The sequence below is a fragment of the Rhipicephalus microplus genome, unplaced genomic scaffold (assembly GCF_043290135.1).
Source record: "Rhipicephalus microplus isolate Deutch F79 unplaced genomic scaffold, USDA_Rmic scaffold_16, whole genome shotgun sequence".
NCBI lineage: Eukaryota > Metazoa > Arthropoda > Arachnida > Ixodida > Ixodidae > Rhipicephalus > Rhipicephalus microplus.
Window position 1 is genome coordinate 9,779,645 of NW_027464589.1, and position 21,039 is coordinate 9,800,683.

The 21,039-nt window shown below is 45.7% G+C and overlaps 1 protein-coding gene across 1 annotated transcript; it reads left to right on the forward strand.

Annotated features, from left to right (window-relative positions):
* Positions 1-8,453: 8,453 nt before the first annotated feature.
* Positions 8,454-9,344, forward strand: LOC142784994 (uncharacterized). The gene is made up of 2 exons (XM_075883416.1): positions 8,454-8,603; positions 8,832-9,344. Exons 1-2 carry the CDS (start codon positions 8,454-8,456, stop codon positions 9,342-9,344), a joined length of 663 nt encoding a protein of 220 aa, XP_075739531.1.
* Positions 9,345-21,039: the final 11,695 nt, after the last annotated feature.

Here is a 21,039-nt window from a genome sequence, read left to right on the forward strand (position 1 = left end):
GGTCTGACTACATGTTTACGCACCACAGAAAGACACACGAACACGCGTGCACACACAGACGCCTAACCACAAACACTAGCATTAACGCACACACCCTCATCCATCAAGCTTTATAGGTTTGAGAGGAGTAATGGGAAGAACATTAACTCACAGTAATGTTAACCAGTGATATATTTCACTCTTTTTCTTTTTCATTTATTTTCGTGATATCAATTATATACAAGAAATGTAAACTTGTGGGATCATTTTTTATATACCTCTGTAATAGAAACATCTCTGGCCGTTAGCGATTACAACATGCAAATGGAAATAAGATGTACATATTAATGCAGTTTCGATGCATATATTTTGGCAGCTCGATCAAAATAGCCATAAGTTTTATCAAAACGACCCTTTCCTATACGCTTTAATTTAAGCTCTGTCCGTATCGGTGAAGTATATAGACCTATGTACCTACGTCAGGTGCCACACCTTCACAGCTTCTGTTGTAAAACGCTTCTCCATGGCATCTGAAGTTCCGTGCGAAGGCAAATGTTTCAAGTGGTCCATCATGTGGTTCGATTTTCTTTATGGCGCCAGGGCATAGAGAAGCTACTTCGATTTTTTTCATGTGTGCCTCTGCCTGTGCAAAAGATAGACCCCGTTTTTCGTCGTAAGGACTGCTGTTTAGATGTGTTCGGCAGAAAAGTCCGTCTTCTTCTTGTTTCAGGAATATAACTTGGTCATGGGATATTTCCGAAGGCGGTATTAGTGTGGAGGTGACATAGAAGACACCATCAACATGCGGGAACTGAAGGGCTGTCCATCTGGAGGTTGACGGCATCGTCAGAAAAAGAAGGTCTCGTCTTCCTTCATTTGTGTTGCCGCCTTGTGTTTCCAAATTGCAGTCCATCACGGGATGTGCTGCCGACTTCACACACTTTGCATGCCTCTCTGTCAAGCTCCCAGCACTAGGGGTCCTTTTTTTCTTTTCGCACTTGGCCGTTGATGGCCCGGGGGCATCTTGTTTGGCATTCTAAGGATTTGTCGTATCATTGGTCTCCTGTTCCCCCCCGTCGGGACGTGGTTGTCCGCTGAGTATAGCAGGCACTGCTCCGACTGCAAGCTTTGGCCGGTCACGGGGCAACCTGACCTCTCTACCGCCTATAATGTGCACGAAGTCTCGAAGTACAGTATGCGGCTCGAAACGTGCATCGCAGACCACACTTGAAATTTCCTTATGCCCTCTTGCCAAGCTTAAGCTGTATACCCATATCTCCCTCTGGGTCGGACATGTTAGAACCGCGAATAGCGAACACTTAGTGCCTTCAGTCGATCCTCTGTAGTTAACCTTGCAGCCGGGCACACAGCAGTGGTCCTCCCGCGTCGGTTTCATTTGCGAAAAGGTGTAACAAGGCGTGAGACGCTCACTTGTACAGAGAGGTCCACATTTGAAGGGGAACACGCGTGTCGTCTGCACGGCTCCACTGTCAGCCCGCTGCGGCAACTATGAAGTTTCGCGAACGAGTACTGTGGACGGCGCTTTTTTATCGTCTGCTACAAAAATATCAACAAGTTCACCTGTCTGTTCCCGCACACCTCGTGATTGATTTAATTAATGTTACACGCCAATAGGTTTCGTCTTTTGTGTGAGAAGGAACGCTGAAAACTCAGACAGACCATCGCTGCTTTACCCGTATTCAAATCTTCGCGATTTTCCGCCGACCGAGGATTGTTTACTTTCTGTTTTTCTTTTTTTTTTGCGAGCCAGCGGGCGACGACCGCAGGCGAGTGACAACGCACTCTCTCTCTTGTTCGCTAAAACCTCGGAAGCCATGCTTTTAGGTTTTCGTTGAATCCCGTGTGGTGGCGCTAAAATTAATGCGCTTGCTAATGGGGTTGTGGAGACACAGCTTCGGGACATGGAGCAACCACCCTGCAATCCAGACTACGTATGGAAATATTGAAATAGAACAGAAGGCAGAAAAAAGAGGGGTGGAATTGGTGCATTTATACATAAGAGCGTGGGTTTGCAAAGAGTCAAGCAGGGATGCATGGAACATTTATGGTTAAGAGGGAAAATAGCTGGGCAGATGACACTCCTCGGTTTGGTGTACTTGTGGACGGGCCAAAAGGCAAGAGAGGAAAACCAGGCAATGGTGCAATGGTGGAGTGTATATCAAAGGACATTAAGGAATTATCAGGAGAGTGCCAGATAATTATACTAGGAGATATGAATGCACACATAGAAGATATAGATGGGTATACTGACTCAACAGGCAAAATGATCATAGATATGTGTGAAAGGCATGATTTGATCATCTGCAACAGTACCGAGAAGTGGGAAGGGCAAATAAGATGGGAGGTAGGAAGGCTGCAGACAATGATAGATTACGCACTGATGTCACATAGGATGTATGATAAGCTCGGGGGATGTACATAGATGAAGGTGGCTCCACAAGTCTGGGTAGTGATCACAAACGTATCAAGCTAAGTATTGGAAGACCAGCAAAAGTGCGAAGGAGACAAGATGAGCAACTACAGTAAAATTTTCATTCCGTAGGGCAAATAGAAATTACTACTAAACAAATTGAGAAAGTAATCACTAAGGATAATAAAACTGTGTGGACGTACAAAAATCTAATTAGGCTGTTTGGGCTAGAGCTTGCTAAGGCACGTGAGAAGTCACCCGGGAAAAGTAGACACAAACCCAAAAGTTGGTGGGATGAGGAAGTTAAGAGAGCAAGAGCAAAACGTCAGGAAGCCTTTAAAGAACACAGATATCCTAAGCAACGGGGTGAACCGAGAGATGATGTTGAAAGAAAATGGGAAATATTTGTAAGCTCTAGAGGGGAAGCATCCCTCCTGATCATAGAAGATTAGAAAAAAGGGTGCTCAGTGGCTGGCAGAAGTACATAAAAAGGACAGAAAGGCAGCTGCAAAATTTTGGAACCATCTAAACTCCATAAGAAATGAAACAAATCTAGAGCAGAGGTTTATAACTACAGCTCAAGGTGCTATAGGCTAGCTAGAAGGAGACGAAGCTCTTGAATATATAAGAACAAGGGTGACAGAAAAATTTCAACAAAGAAGTGCCTTATGCACCACAATAGACAGGGATGGATCAAGTGGAACAATGGCTCCATTTTCACAACGAGAATGGGAAAGGACTGAGAAGAGGGTTCCAAGTAGTACATCAACAGGCCCGGATGGCTTTCCAATTATGCTGTTAAAGACATTGGGTCCTCACTCTAAACAGACTTTGAGAGAGGCAGTGAGCAGAACTATAATCGATGGTGAAGTCCCTGATGGATGGAAACTTAGCAGGATGAGCATGATTTATAAAGGAAGGGGGGACAAAGATGACATAAAGAACTACCGTCCTATAACAGTGACATCAGCGGTATACAGGCTGACGATGAAGATTATAAAGGAAAGACTGCAGGCATGGATAGAGGATGAGGGGGTGCAGGGGAAACTGCAGAATGGGTTTCGGAAACACAGGAGGTTGGAAGACAATCTGTTCTCACTGACGGAGTACATCGAAATAGCAGAAAAGAAACTCAGGCCCCTGTGGCTAGCATTTTTGGATATCAAGGGAGCGTACGATAGCGTGGTTCAACAGGACTTGTGGGGAATACTAGACACACTGGGTGTGGAAGATAAAGTCACTAATCTTTTAAAGGAAATCTATAAATGCAACAAGGTAGTTATAAAGTGGGAAAACAGGTATCCAAGCCCACAGAGGTGAAACGGGGACTTAGGCAGGGTTGTCCACTGTCACCCTTGTTATTCATGATGTACCTGCAAGGATTAGAGGCCAAATTAGAGGGAAGTGCACTTGGCTTCAACCCCTCTTTAGTCAAACAAGAGAAACTCATTGATCAGGCACTACCAGCATTAATGTACGCATATGATATAGTGCTAATGGCCGACAACAAGGACGATTTGCAGAGATTGATGGACATCTGTGGTAATGAGGGAGATAGGCTAGATTTTAAATTCAGCAAGGAAAAATCAGCAGTCATGATTTTTATTGATAACGAAGGTAGTGAGCTTAGAATACAGGAAGTCACGCTAGAGATAACAGATAAATACAAATATGTGGGCGTATGGATAAGCATTGGGATAGAGTACCTAAGGGAACACGAAATATACGTGACGACTAAAGGTAACAGGAATGCAGCAGTGATGATAAATAGGGCACTGTGGAATTACAATAGGTATGATGATGTGAGAGGATTATGGAAAGGGGTCATGGTGTCTGGTCTAACGCTCGGCAATATGCGGTCTAGTGCATGAGATCAGAAGTTCAAGCAAGATTAGAAAGTAAGCAACGCGGAATAGGTAGGCTTGCTTTAGGAGCTCATGGGAATACACCAAATCGAGGAGTGCAAGGCGATATAAGATGGACATCATTTGTGGGCAGGGAAGCTAGCAGTAAGATAAAATTGGAGAAGTGATTGAGAGAAATGGGGGAGGAGCGTTAGGCTAGGAAGGTCTTCAGCTAATTGAACATGAAGAATGTCGAAACACAATGCAGGAAGCTAACCAGGAAATTGACTGGTAAATACTTAGAAAACAGCAGGTGGCCAAATAAAAAAAATGGTTAAGAAGAAAGTGAAGGAAACGGAGACTGTCATGTGGAGAATTGGCATGATTAAGAAGTCCACACTAGAGAGTTATCGAACTTTTAAGCAGGAAATTGCCAAGGGAAGGATCTATGATAATACTCGGGGTAGTTCTCTACTGTTTGAGGCCAGAACCGTAGTGTTGTGAACCAAGACATATCGGGCCAAATACGAAGGGTAGACACAGTATGCAGTGCGTGTAGAGAGGAAGAAGAAACTGCCGAATAGTTGATAATGTTCTGTAAAGGGCTTCACCCTATAGTTCAGGATGATGGAGCAGAGTTTTTCAAAGCATGGGGGTTTAATGACAGGGAGGGCAAAATAGACTTTAGGCGGGTAGACTTAACTAGAAGGAGGTTATCTGATTGGGGGCTAAAGTCAAGGCACGAGTGAAAATTAAACCCTTCACTGCAAAGTACGAATCCTCAACCTCACTATTTAAAGGAAAAAAAAAGATAAATCTAATGGTTAGTTCAGTAAGTATTACGGCTAGGTGGCGTTAGCCGCCGCCCGATCTAAAGGGTACCGCCACAACCATCCATCCATCTATCCATCCATCGCTGTCAAGTTTTTGTTTACTTCATATATCTAGAGACTTTTTTGTAGCAATATGTAGCAATTGAAGCCAGATTAAAAAAAACCCAAAAAATACATTTCTGCAAAAAAAGTTAAGAAAAAATGTATTGTTCACATCTGAGTTTGAACTTGGTCTTTTTAGTGGGAAGCAAGCATTCTAGCCCTCGACCATTTCGGTTTCTTTTTTATTTTTAGTTGAACTTCACAAACTGGTTGCTTGAACTGCGCAAGGCCAATGCCTCCTAAATTTCTCGTGCCTACCGGATGAGCGTGAAACGCTTGTCAGCTACGGCGGCGCTGCCTACGTACTTGTCCTTTGTACTTGGCCTTTGAGATTAGCAATTTTGGCGTTTGCTACTAAATTTTGAGGATGCCTTGTATTAGGAGTGTTGCTTGCTGAATGACGGCATCACTTACGTAGGGTAATTATAACTACGTTTACGCCTTTTAAAAACTTTTTCACGTTATTTTTGTTGCATATAAGCTCCATAACGTAAAGACCTATTGAAGACACCCCTACTTGAGGAACGCCATCACCGTAGTTCCAACGACCGCCGCTTCAAAGGTGAACACCGATAACCCGGCAGGCACAGGAAATCTAGGAGGGCTGGCGCGGCTCTTAGAACAACGATATATTACACACTACTGATTGCAGCGCCACATGCGCATTGACCCTTTTTGGGCTTCACTTTCAATGCATCGGGGCTGCAGCCGTTCAGGGCACTCTCCTTGTTCCAGTACACTCTAGTTCTTACGAAGCCTGTGATCACTGAAGGCCAGAGCTACTGGATTACCGGCTGTTTTGTTAAGCGCGAACACGTACGGCCGTTCTCATCCGTTGCTACGTAAATGCTCCTTTGCTGTCACAGGCCGTGCATGTTATTCAGCAAGGTAAGCAAGCTGTTTTGTAGTTGTCGTGGACGCAGCCACAAAGAGATGGCGCTATGCGTACTGCATCACGTGACGTGCGGGACGATTCGGCGCGGCAGATCGCTGGCGCGAGTGTGTGTGGCCGTGTCTGTCGAGCTAACATGTAGCCGCGCTAGCACGCATGGTTTAATCCAATCCTTTGACCATTAAACAGTTGTCGTTATCCGTCGGCTCGTTTGTGTTCTCTGTTCCCGACTACGACATGGTGGCAGCGGTGGGATGCGTGGAAGACACGAAAACGCTGTGAAGAGGGCACCAGACAAGTAGGCCTAACAAACGCCGGCATCGAACAACGAACTTTGCAGCCCCCATGGCAACGCCTACAGTGCCCACAGCTAAGCCTGCAACCCCGCTCAACCCTTTCGTCGTCAAACTGCCGGAAAAGCTCGACTTTCGGCGACCCGAGGAGTGGAAGCGGTGGTTTACACGATGGGAAAGGTACCGCGTCATCTCAGGTTTGAAGAAACAAGACGACGAAACCCAGGTGAACACACTCATTTACGCGATTGGTCGTGAAGCAGAAGATGTCCTGGCGTCGCTCAAACTTTGTGACGCTGAGAAACTCAACTACGACGCGGTAACACGAGCGTTCGCGAAACATTTTGTGCCGCGGACGAACGTGATATACGAGCGGGCGAAGTTCAACAGCCGGAAGCAAGAAGCGCATGAGTCAGTCGACGCGTTCGTAACCGAACTCTACCGACTGGCCGAAACCTGTGAGTACGGAGATCTCAAAGAAGAATTGATTCGCGACAGGCTCGTGGTCGGCCTTGCACACACGCAGCTAAGCGAGAAGCTGCAACTTAACGCCGAGCTGACTCTTGAAGCCGCCGTCACCGCTGCACGCAACTCTGTAACGATCAAGCTGCAGCAAAAAGATCTACGGCCGCAGCAACAGGTGCCTGCGGCTGTTGACGCCATGCTTGCATTTTCGAAGAGCAAAGGAAAGCCAAATCAGCGCTCTCAAAGAACACAGCGCGACCAAACTGTGCCGACGTGCAAGCGGTGTGGCTCAACAATGCACCCTCCATCACGCACTATGTGCCCGGCAAACGGGAAAATATGCAGTGCCTGCGGCAAAAAAGGACAATTTGCCGCCGTGTGCTTATATGCCTCTGCGAGGAAGAAAAAAAGCACCCACCAAGCTGTTTTGGAAAAGGTTTACTTGGGTCAATTGACCGATCAACGGGACTCTGTACCGTGAAGGACTGACGTTACAGTAAATGGCTTGCCAATGAGGTTCAAAGTAGACACCGGCGCAGATGTTACCGCTATACCTGCAAGTCTCTAGAACGAACAAGTCGTGGGCAACCTGAAGCAGGCCAAGAAACAGCTGCTGGGACCCGGCCGGACCAAAATCGCAACAATAGGTCTGTTTACCGCAACCTTGTGCTGGAACGGCCGAGAGTGTCAAGAAGAAATTTACGTGATCGACAAGTTACACGATGCACTTCTCGGACGTCCAGCAATCAAATCATTGGATATCCTTCCAAGCCTCCTCGAAGTCACAGCGTCAGCAAGCAAGGTCAGTGACCCTGCTAACATTCTCTGTGACTACCCCAACTTGACTACAGGCCTGGGCCTTCTCAAGACAGAACACAAGATAATATTACTTCCCGATGCCAAGCCGAGTGCTATTACGTATCCGCGGCGAGTACCCCTACCCATGCTGCCTAGTGTCAAACGTGAGTTGGAGAGAATGGAGAACCTCGGCGTCATCAGAAAGGTCGACGAGGCCACAGAGTGGTGCGCACCTATGGTAGTCGCGAAAAAGAGAGGAGGCGAGCTTCGAATCTGTGTTGACTTCGGAGGGTTAAGCAAGAACATTCTGCGGGAACGAGTCATAATGCCCACTGTCGACGAATGTTTGGCCAGACTTGCCGGAGCTACATGGTTCAGCAAGCTTGATGCAAGGGCTGGTTATTGGCAAGCTCCGCTAGCACCCGAGTCCCAGAAGTACACTACATTTCTGACGTCATTCGGCAGGTTTCAGTTCCTCCGATTGCCCTTTGGAATTTCGACAGCACCCGAGTTTTTCCAGAGAGAAATGCTAAGAGTTCTAGAAGGCATCAAAGGCCAAGCATGTCTAAAAGAGGACATTATAGTGTTTGGCCCTTTAAGGGAAGAACATGACGCACGACTGCACAAAGTATTGCAGCGCCTGCAAGAAGCTGGCATCACCTTGAACGCAGAAAAATGTGTACTACAACAGCAGTCTGTGAGATTCCTGGGATACATCGTGTCGGCGAATGGTATCAGTGCCGACCCTGAAAAGGTCAACGCACTGTGTCACCTAGCAGAGCCTACAGATTTAAAGAGGTGAGGTACTTCTTGGGAATGGCCAACCCTTTGGCCAAGTTTCTCCCGGGGCTTTCGCAGCTCACAAAACCGTTGCGTCACTTGCTTCACACTGACGCCGAATGGTGCTGGGACAAGCCACAGCAAGAAAGTTTCAACAGTGTCAAGAAAGCATTGACAAAGACTCCAGTGCTTACTCACTACGACCCTTGTAGTCATGACACTGTGTCAGCGGATGCATCGTCGTATGGTCTTGGAGCAGTCCTCCTTCAAGAGACAGCGGGTCGGAGGCTTCTAGTTGCCTATGCCTCAAGATCCCTCTCTGACACGGAGGCGTGATATGCGCAAATAGAGAAAGAAGCACTGGCAGTAACATGGGCCTGCGAGCATTTCCGCTCCTATCTGCTTGGTCTGCAGTTTCACGTGGAAACTGACCACAAGCCACTGGTGCCACTGCTGTCATCAAGCCGCCTGGACGAACTTAGTCCCCGTCTGCAACGGTTCCGTATGAGACTCCTCGAGTTCGATTACACCATTGCCCACATCCCAGGCAAGGAAATGCATGCAGCCGATGTGCTCTCAAGGAAACTGCAGAAAGAAACGGACAAGAGCAGCCCAAGGAGCCTCAGCAAGGTCATCGTAGAACATGAAATTCTCGCAATCGAACTTCTGCCAGGTTCCCACGATATGCTTGAAAATATAAAGGCAGCACAAGAGAATGATCCTGTTCTAGCAAGAGTTAGGGACTACTGCACGACGTCGTGGCCCAAAGAAGTGGCACTACCTCCGGACGTGCAGAAGTATTCAGAATTTGCCCATGAACTGACAGAAGTGGATGGAATTTTGCTCAAAGGCAACCGCAATTTAATTCCACCAAGCATGCAAAGTAGAGCACTTGCATGCCGGTCATCAGGGCGTTGGGAGATGTAGGGCTCGAGCCACTCAATCGGTGTGGTGGCCAGGCATTAACCAGCACATCCAAAGTTATGTGTCAAGATGCCCTGTCTCTCAACAACACCATAAACCACACGCCGAGCCCATGATACTCTTCCCACTTTCCAAACACCCATGGGAAGCAATAGGAATCGATCTCTTCTGTGTGAATGGAGTTAACTACCTCGTGGTTGTGGACTACCACTCACGTTTCTTTGAAATAAAAAAAATGGCAGCATATCCACGGAGTGAATGATGGAGAGTGGGGCGAAGCATTCGTCCGTCCATGCGTCCGTCTGTGTGACCGTCCATGCGTCTGTTTGTGCGCCCATCCCTGCGTTCTTTCGTGCATCCGCCCCTGCGTCCGTTCATGCGTCCATCCATGCATCTGTTTGTGTGCCCGTTCGTTCATCTATTCAACACTCCAAGTCCCACCATCTCGCATCTTTTTATCATATATTCCCCATATAGAAGCACCGCCATCCAGCGGACATTCCAAGGACTAAACGAGAGGTGGCACACGCACACTTTCTTACGGCCTGCGCTTTGGGTCCACTTCCCACCTTTAACCACCTCGAGTTCATGGTATATTCTAGATCACTGTATTCATGGCACTGCGACCAAACGCTCGCTAAACCTTTCGAAAACCAAGGAGGTTACGCCCAGCGAGTATAACGTAGCAACCTTTCCCTGTCAGATAGGGCTCAATTTACATGCCAATGGCTGCTAATGAGAAACGAGAGACAGGAGAATTCGGCTTTTACTTTCTTACGGCTTGCGCTTCGTATCTACTTCTCATTTATAATCACCTTGAGTTCATTCATGGTATATACAAGTTCATTGTATTCATGGCACTGCGGCTCAACGCTCGCTAAACCTTTCTAAAGCTAAGGAGGTTACACCCAGCGAGTATAATGTAGCATCCCTTTCTTGTCCGATAGTGCTCAATGTACATGCCAATGGCTGCTAATGGGGATCGCAGCGTGCGCGTTGACTAAAAGCCGAATGCTCATGTCTCTCATTCCCCATTAGCAGCCATTGGCATGTACATTGACACTATTTTTTATTGTTAAACAACGCACAGAAGAAATCTCTCACTGGCACCACCTTGGAGGTCAAGTGTTATACCTATTTCGGGTATGTGCCACTGGTGGTTACATACGAGGGACGCCCAAGCCACGCCATAAGGAGCTTCGCCCCTAAAAGTTGAAGCGTACCACCACAGAGAACACAACTCAAGCACTAAAGATCTTCGCGCGCTTTGGGGCACCGGCTATCATACTATTAGACAATGGCCCACAGTTTGCTTCGGCACAGTTCAAAGCGTTTGTCAAGCAATGGGGATCAAGTCACGTAACCAGCAGCCCGTACTTCCCTCAGAGCAACGGTGGGCAAAAAGAACAGTTCAGACTGCTAAACAGCTGATCAAGAAATCGCCAAACATCCACAAGGCTCTGCTCGCGCATAGGGACACGCCAGGAAAAGAAGGATTCACACCAGCGGAACTCCTCATGGGAAGGCGCCTAAGAAGTGACGTGCCCGTGGCACAATACATGCTGAGGCCACGGTGGAGCACCATAGAATTTACAAAACGAAACGAAGCCTACAGGATCAAGCAGGGGCAACAATATAACCGGAGACATAGGACCTTAGCAAGAGATCCCATTCAACCGCAGACAGCCGTCCACATTCTGTCTGGTGCTCCAATAACAGGGACCGTCATTGGGCCAGCTCACACGTCTTGTTCATATGTGGTGAGCACACCTGGAGGTCTCACAAGACGCACCAGCAAAGATCTCCAGCCGCTACAACCTGTGGCGACAACAAGAAGTGGATGAACTGTGAGAGCTCCGAGTCGGCTCGACCTGTGACGAGCAGGAGGGCCACTTAAAGAAGAGGAGGTGTCGTGGACGCAGCCACAAGGAGATGGCGCTATGCGTACCGCATCATGTGACATGCGGGACGATTCGGCGCGGCAGATCGCTGGCGCGAGTGTGTGCGGCCGTGTCTGTCGAGCTAACATGTAGCCGCGCTAGCACGCATGGTTTAATCCAATCCTTTGACCATTAAACAGTTGTCGTTATCCGTCGGCTCGTTCGTGTTCGCAGTTCCTGACCACGACAGTAGTTAGATGGGCTGACGCTGACGGAACTTGCCCTTGGGCATCGTTTATCAAGTGCTGATCGCCTAGAACATTGCGGTGGCACGTCAGTATTTTGAAGCGGCATGGCAGTTACCTCGTCAGGTGATGGTACACTGAGCGACATAAAAAATAAAATGGCAGCATATCCACGGAGTGAATGATGGAGAGTGGGGCGAAGCATTCGTCCGTCCATGCGTCCGTCTGTGTGACCGTCCATGCGTCTGTTTGTGCGCCCGTCCCTGCGTTCTTTCGTGCATCCGCCCCTGCGTCCGTTCATGCGTCCATCCATGCATCTGTTTGTGTGTCCGTTCGTTCATCTATTCAACACTCCAAGTCCCACCATCTCGCGTCTTTTTATCATACATTCCCCATATAGAAGCACCGCCATCCAGCGGACATTCCAAGAACTAAACGAGAGGTGGCACACGCACACTTTCTTACGGCCTGCGCTTTGGGTCCACTTCCCACCTTTAACCACCTCGACTTCATGGTATATCCTAGTTCACTGTATTCATGGCACTGCGACCAAACGCTCGCTAAACCTTTCGAAAACCAAGGAGGTTACGCCCAGCGAGTATAACGTAGCAACCTTTCCCTGTCAGATAGGGCTCAATTTACATGCCAATGGCTGCTAATGAGAAATGAGAGACAGGAGAATTCGGCTTTTACTTTCTTACGGCTTGCGCTTCGTATCTACTTCTCATTTTTAACCACCTTGAGTTCATTCATGGTATATACAAGTTCATGGTATTCATGGCACTGCGGCTAAACGCTCGCTAAACCTTTCTAAAGCTAAGGAGGTTACACCCAGCGAGTATAATGTAGCATCCCTTTCTTGTCCGATAGTGCTCAATGTACACGCCAATGGCTGCTAATGGGGATCGCAGCGTGCGCGTTGACTAAAAGCCGAATGCTCATGTCTCTCATTACCCATTAGCAGCCATTGGCATGTACATTGAGCACTATTTTTTATTGTTAAACAACGCACAGAAGAAATCTCTCACTGGCACCACCTTGGAGGTCAAGTGTTATACCTATTTCGGGTATGTGCCACTGGTGGTTACATACGAGGGACGCCCAAGCCACGCCATAAGGAGCTTCGCCCCTAAAAGTTGCCCGAGACTACGTTGCAGTGCACCTTTCTGTCATCAAAACTTTGATAAACCGTGGAAATCAACATTCCTGACACATGTGCCGAAGAAACCAATGCAGCCAGCTGTATTTAAGTTTTTCGTGTCTTTTTGCGTCTCGCCGATTAAGAGCACTAATTCGCAAAACACTTTATCATAATAAATATAGTCTATCCATCGAGAGTCATCAAAAATCCAATACTAAAGGGCCTGTGGACGGAACAACCACCAGCAGCAAGTCAGGCTGATGAGGAGGCGCAAATGTTAAAACAATACATGCATGAACAAAAAAAAAGTATCGATGACTGCAATGAGACTTCAACCATTCACTTCACCATTTCTGGATGTGCTGCTCTAATCAACTACGCCACAGCTTCCGATCGCTTTCGTATGGCAAACAAGCCATTTCTGTATTTCTGTCACGCTGGACTTAACTAACATTTTTTGTTTACTTTTACGTTTGGACGTAACTTTAACGGCTTTTATCGTTACGTCTAGACGTACCGCTACTCACTCCCGACTATTCAAACGAAGCGTTTAACCGGAAAATGCATGACTTCACTTCCGTGCGGCGCAACAGCCGTTTCTGTGTGGGGGTGGCTAGTGCGCTGCGCGGCGCAGCAGTCTCTGCCAATAAGTTTTTATGTTTTTGGAGCTTACATGCAAGAAAAATAAGGTAAATTTTTTTAAATGCGTAAACGTAATTTTAAATAACCCTACGTGAGTGACACTGTCATTCAGCAGGCAACTTCTTCAATACAAGGCAAAGCCTTTGAAACTATTAAAAACGACAAAATTACCGACCTCAAAAGCTGAGTACATAGCCCTCATGAATGAATGGATGAATTGATGTGCTGCACCCTTTAGATTGGGCGGTGGCTAATGCCAACTAGCCGTAACAACCACCAACTAGATTTATCTTTTCTTTTTCTCTTTATGTAGTGAAGCATAGGACTGGTACTTTGCAGTGAATGGTTTGATTTTCACTCGTGACTTGACTTTAGCCACCAATCAGATAACGACATTCTAGTTAATTCTACCCGCTTAAAGTCAATTTTTTCCTCCCTGTCTCTAAACCCCAAAGCTTTGAAAAACTCTGCGCCATCATCCTGAACTATAGGGTGAAGCCCTTTACAGAACATTATCAAGTGTTCGGCAGTTTCTTCTTCCTCTCCACACCCACTGCATACTGTGTCTACCCCTTCGTATTTGGCCCGATATGTCTTGGTTCGCAATACTCCTGTCCTGGCCTTTAACAGTAGAGAACTATTCCGAGCTTTATCATAGATCCTTTCCTTGGCAATTTCCTGCTTAATAGTTCGATAGATCTCTAGTGTGGACTTCTTAACTGATAGTTCCTTTTGGTTTGGCCCCCTGCTGTTTTCTAAGTATTTACCCGTCAATTTTCTGGTTCACTTTCTCCATTTTGTATGGACATTCTTCATGTGTAAGTAGCTGGATACCTTCCTAGTCCAACGCTCCTCCCCCATTTCTCTCAATCGCTTCTCAAATTTTATCTTGCTGCTAGCTTCCCTGTCCTCAAATGATGTACTATCAGCATCAAATGAAACGCGAACAGCGGAGCGCGTGGCACAAGCCTTATCAATGGCATAGTGCGTGCCATCGACCAGTCGTTGGCACCGACAGGCCCGCACATCCGGTGTGGCAGCACTGCACGATCTCTTTATAGTGCAATATTTCTGCTTGTGTTCTAGGTATGGTATTTAAAAGGAACAAAATTTAAAAAATACGGAGATTAAAATACTGCGGCCGAAGGCGAGTATTGTAGCACGGTTTGTCATCATGGAGTCAATCATCACGAAATGCCTGGAAAATTCTATTTATAGTAGACAGATGTCAGTTCATAATGTTGGCGATTTCACGCTGTTTCACTTAGTGCCGGTGAAGCGAAACAATTTGGGCGTGCTCTTCCGAAGAAACACTCGGCATTTGCAGTTGAAATGAAGCCTTTTCGGGTCGTTCTCTGAAAGAAGGGTGTAGGTGAAGCAGCGTTAGCGAACGAGATACCACAGTCGTTTGAAAATCAACCGCAAATCGATTATATATCTTTTTTTGTTTTGTCGTGCCAGGACACTGATTGCACTGTGACGCTGAAGTAAAAGCAAGGAATTGCTAGTGATACGATCACAAGCGCTTGGCACGCCCATGATTTCCACCATTGTCACTGTATGAGAACTAGAGCAGAAATGGAGATAACGCACACTAGGCGGATCGCGCAGTGCTGCCAAACTGGATGTCCATGCATGTCAATGGTGATGACTGGACGGCCAACACTATACTGTTTCTAATGCTTGAAACACGCGATCCGCTGTTCTGGTTTCATTTGACGCCGATAGTACATCCCATATCACCTTGTACTCCCTGATTTGGTGTATTCCCGTGAGCTCCTAAAGCAAGCCTAACTATTCCACGTTGCTTAATTTCTAATCTTGCTTGAACTTCTGATCTCATGCAGAAGACCGCATTGCCGAACGTCAGACCCAGAACCATATGACGCTTTTCAATATTCCTCTCACAAAATCTCACCTATTGTAATTCTACAGTGCGCTGTTTTTCATCACTGCTGCATTCCTTTTACCTTTAGTCGTTACGTAAATTTCGTGTTCCCTTAGGTATTCGATCCCATTGCTTATCAATACACCCAGATATCTGTAATTATCTGTTATCTCTAGCGTGACTTCCTGTATTCTAAGCCACTACCTTCGTTATCATTAAAAATTATGACTGCTGATTTTTCCTTACTGAATCTAAAATATAGCCTATCTTCATCATTACTGCAGATGTCCATCAATCTCTGCAAATCTTCCTTGTTGTCGGACATTAGCACTATATCATCAGCGTACATCAATGCTGGTAGTGCCTGTTCAATGAGGTTTCCTTGTTTGACGAAAGAGAGGTTGAAGCCAAGTCCACTTCCCTCTAATTTGGCCTCTAATCCTTGTAGGTACATACAAGGATTAGAGTCACAATGAATAACAAGGGTGACAGTGGACACCCCTGCTTAAGCCCCCGTTTTACCTCTGTGGGCTTCGATACCTTTTCCCACTTTATAACTACCTTGTTACTTTTATAGATATCATTTAAAAGATTAGTGACTCCATCTTCCACAACTATGTGCAGTATTCCCCACAAATCCTCTTGAACCATGTTATCGTACGCTCACTTGATATCCAAAAACGCTAGGCACAGGGGTTTGTGTTCTTTTCTGCTATTTCTATGCACTACGTCGACAGTGAGAACAGATTGTCGTCCAACCTCCTGTGTTTTCGAAATCCATTCTGCAGTTCCGCCAGCACCTCCTTATCCTCTATGCATGCCTGCAGTCTTTCCTTTATAAACTGCATTTCCAACCTGTAGACCACAGATGTCACTGTTATAGGACGGTAGTTAATTATGTCAGCTTTGTCCCCCTTTTCTTTATAGATCATGCTCATCCTGATAAGTTTTCATGCATCGGGGATTTCACCATCGATTATTGTTTTTCTCACTGCCTCTCTCAAAGTCTTTTCAGACTTCGGACCCAATTTCTTTATCAGCATATTTGGAATGCCATCTGGGCCTGTTGGTGTACTACTAGGAACCCTTTTCTCAGCCCTTTCCTACTCTCGTTGTGAAAATGGAGCCATTGTGCCACTTGATCCATCCCTGTCTATTGTTGTGCATAAGGCACTTATTTGTTGAAATTTTTCTGTTATCCTTGTTCTTATATATTCAATAGCTTCGCCCCTCCTAGCCTAGCACTTTAAGCTGTAGTTATAAACCTCTGTTCAGGCTTGTCTCATTTCTTAGAGAGTTAAGATGGTTCCGAAATTTCGCAGCTGCCTTTCTATCCTTTTTATGTACTTCTGCCAGCTAATATTTTCATTGATCAGAAGGGATGCTTCTCTTCTACAGCTTAGAAAGATGTCCCATTTTCTTTCAACATCATCTGTCGGTTCAACCCGCTGCTTAGCATGTCTGTGTTCCCTAGTGGCTTCCTGACGCTTTGCTATAGCTCTCTTAATTTCCTCATCCCACCAACTCTTGGGTTTGTGCCTTCTTTTCCAAGGTGACTTTTCACGTGCCTTAGCAAGCTCTAGCTCAAACATTCTAATTATATTCGTGTATGTCCACACTGTTTTATTATCCTATGTGATTACTTCTCAATTTGTTTAGTAGCTATTTCTATTTGCTTTTCTGAATAAAAATTTTCCTGTAGTTGCTCATTTTGGCTCCTTCCCACTTTCACTCCTCTTCCAAAACTTAGATTGATACGTTTGTGATCACTGCCCAGACTTCTGGAGCCACATTCACCTATGTGCATTCACTTGAGCCTATCATACATCCTATGTGACATCAGTGCATAATTTGTCGTCAATTGCAGCCCACTTCTCATGTCATTTGCCCTTCACACTTCTCAGTACTGTTGCAAATGATCAAATAATCCTTTTCACACATGGCCATAATCAATTTGCGTGTTGGGTCAGTATACCCCTCTATATCTTCTATGTGCGCATGTCCTTTGATATACAATCCACCATTGCCTGGCTTTCCTCTCCTGCCTTTTGGCCCGTCCACAAGTACACCAAACGAAGGAGTGTCATCTGCCCAGCTACTTTTTCTCTTAACCATAAATGTTCCATGCATCGCTGCTTGACTCTTTGCCAACCCATACTTTTATGTATGAATGCACCAATTCCACCCCTCTTTTTTGCTGCTTTCTGTTCTATTGCAATATTCCTATACGTAGTCCGGATTGCAAGGTTGTTGCTCCATGCCCCAAAAATGTGTCTCCCCAACCCTATATACCATCAGCTCCTCCTGCCTCAACTGCTCTTCTAGCTCTTCCCACTTAACCTATTCCTGTCACCCTGCATACGTAGACAGCGTCGCCATAGATGACGGGCTTTTCGCGCTCATCCGGGTGGCAAGGGAAATCTAGGAGGTTATGGAGAGGAAGTAGTATAGTGTATTATATCTAGTACACTATAGAAGTAGGGCGAGAATTGAAATCGTTCCAAGCACGTCAGGCGCCCCCGCGCAGAGACGTTTCTTTCGCTGTTGAACGAGCATTGCGGACGGATTTCAACGTGCCAGCTACGTATTTTGGATGGATTATCAGCAAGCGTACGTGCCAGAACCCTGCCTGGCTGCTGCGCCTTCGGGTGCAGCAACCGAACGGAGTCTGGGAAGGCATTTGTTTGCATTCCGAACGGAAAGAACGACCGGCAACGATGTTCGGCAAGGCTGCACAGAATCGGCCACAACAACTTCGTGTCTTCGAAGAACACCCGCTTGTGCGAGGTAAGTTAGTAAAGTGTCCAAGTGCAATAAAAGTAGTGTTACAAGTTGGACAAGTCGGTGATAATTAGTTTTGCTCTCCAAATTAGTATAAAAGATAGGTGAGATAAATGGTACAACAGCCCGTGTGTTTTCGCTTCTGCAATTGCGTCTTAGCGCTGTTGTATGAGAGATGCGGCAGTTTGCTGGGCATGCTCGATTACGGTTGGAATATTTACCCGTTCTGTTTGCTCGGCTTGTTCAAGCAATTGCGTGCTACGCTCATACGAACAGAGATTTATTGCGTGGAGCGTTTAACCAGTCGGCATTGACGGCATGACAAGCCTCCGATTAACGGGACAGAAACACTACTGAGAGTGCGCATTAAATACAAGTGATGTGCGATTTACGCGATCGTATTGCGGGTATTTATTTCATAACTTTGTGACGATGGTTAGCCAGCCGAGAATGGCGAAAAAATGCCACTAATATTAGTGTGTCTGCAGAATGCGTTTCGGGAAAGTTGGTTTAGTTGTACATACAAAGTTTGAACGGAAAGGTGCCAGTGGTTTCCTCCTTTTTTCGTCAACATGTTTTCGCCTTTATATTCCAACCTATAAGACTGAATAAATGTGGATGGCCGTTTGCATAAATTTATTTTAAATGAAGGTGCCTAGTCCATTGTTATAGTGTTGCTTCAACCGTGCTCTTTTTTCTCCCATTGTTGCACTACACAACTCGGGGGTTCCCCTTTTCCATGCCTGCCTTTTCATCTGAGATAGCACCCTTTTACCCTGTTTTGCATTTGAAACTGGGAAATAGTGAGCAAGCATACATGAAAACACCTCTAATAATTTAGTAACGTGGCTGTGGCCCCAACAATGAAAAGTGATATTTTCAAAATGTTGGTAGCAACTATATTCCTTATTCAATAATTTCCTATGACTATCAAAGCATTTTGAAACAATAGGCCAAAGTAACGTCAATAACGTTTTTTTTTTGCTGACGGACAATCAACAGGACCACTTCCTTCCGGATGATTTTGCGAAACCAAGAGTGGATGGCAAAAAGAAGTTGAAGTGGATCGCAGTTTCAAGCATTTTCCAGCATAGACCACAGAAAAAAAATCCAGAAAGCCTCCATTTTCTCGTCCGGTCTCACAATCAGGATGCCAGCAGCCAATGCCAGATAACCCAGGCTAAGAACTTGAAGCACCACAATTTACAGACAACCAAGGTGCAGCTGAGAACCCAGAGGATACTTCGCATTGCGAGGGAGCACCTGCTAGCTCAGAAGGCAATGACGAGTCTTTTGTGGATGGAGGCACAGCGATGGAATGCTCTGTAGCAGGTACCTTATGCAATTACGCAGTTGGAGGCTAATTCGATGCATGAAAACACCAACGAAGTGAAATCCTTTTGAATAGTATTTGAGTCTTGTTCAGGGGGTATCTGTGGTTTTCATTTTATGGAGCTGAAGTTACCAGTGGAGACCACACGTGTGTACAAAGACGCAAGTCCTCTGCTGCAAAACCAGGCGGCTCTAGAGATTTTCCAGATGAAAAATATGCATGTCCTCTGCATTTGTTGACAATATTCATTCTTAACATTTTGGTTTTCATTTTTTATGGTAATACACCAAGGAAACCGGAGAAATCGAAATAACGTGAGCTTGGGCATGTTAGTAATCCACCTTAACAACAATTGCGCACTGCAGGGACAGGAACGAAAAGATGCACGTTGTGTCCACGTTGTATCTTTGCGTTCCTGTCCCTGCTGTGCGCTATAGTTGTTAAGATGGAGAAATCGAATGAAGTCTGAGTCTCACGTTTTCAAAAACTCTAGTTTGCGCTGCTCACTGTATTCTTTAAATCTGCATTCAGTAATTGCGTTTCAAGTTGTTTTGTGCATTCAGCCAAACGGCTATGGGGCATTCCTTGTGAAAGAGTTCCCACAGCCTTCAGGTTTTGAAACTTTTGTCACGCTCTAAGGTGTTATTTGTGCTAGTTTTCATTGCTAAAGCAGCAATGTTTGCCCGATCCGTGTTACTTCTCCGTCTACGTTCTTTGTTTGCGCCAACAATTTTCCAGCCAACACAACAATGTAGAGAAATATTTAACCAGTGGATTGAACAACACCTATAGCAGTTGTGTGTGCTAACTGCTCTATTTTTTTGTGTATCGGTTTTTTCTATTGTCAATGTAAAGTTACAAATAGAAATTAGTTGTTACTGTTTTATCCAACGTTTGCACGCTTTTCGTTAAGTCCACTAAGGAATAAATTGGTTCTGTTGAATATGCTTGTTGAAGCACTTTTTTTTAGATTTGTAAAGCCATCACATTGTTCATGGTGCTCGTAGGCTCGAATACCCTTTAAGTGCTCTTCTTAATGCTGCCTGTTTCGTGATTTCAGATTCTTAAAAGTTTTTAGTGCTAGAACGAATGACTAATGTCATGAATGGATGCGTATTTTGCAGCAGAAGATGACTGAATGAACGAGTCGTCATCAGTGCAAGAAGGCGAAATGACGAGAGGGAGCACTTTTGCAGACAATGACCTATTTAATGAGCTTTTGGTCTTAAAGCAACAGCTCAATTTGGAGCAGAAGAAATTAGCACAGGCCGAAAAAGAGTGCAGAAGCCTGACACAGTCATTTAGGAAGATATTTGCCGATGATCAACTGCGTTATCTTGGTAAAGGAACTACGAGGTGATCTGCATGGAGTACAGTGCAGGAATCATTAAAAGTTTGACTTGCTTGTGGATCGAGAGGATACAAATACCTCCGTGACAGTGGATGGCCACTGCCCGCAGAAAGAATGCTCCAGAAGAACATTGAAAACATCAAGTTCTCGCCAGGTACGTGCCTCCTTTTTCGTACAAGGAACAGTATAAAAGAAACAGTCAATCATCATTACAGCAATTTACGGTACGTCTTCTTCAAGTAACCACCAAATGTGAATAATGCACTACTGAGAATTAGGGTGAAACATGATATGTAGCTCAGTACGACAAATGTAAGAAGTGCCTACATCAAGCCACATTTTTGCAAGGCTTTTTTATTCACCTAAAGGGGCCCTGAGATGCTTTTCATATGCATCCTGCAGCGCTGGAGTGTCTGTCGTGCTGAATTCTGAGATGA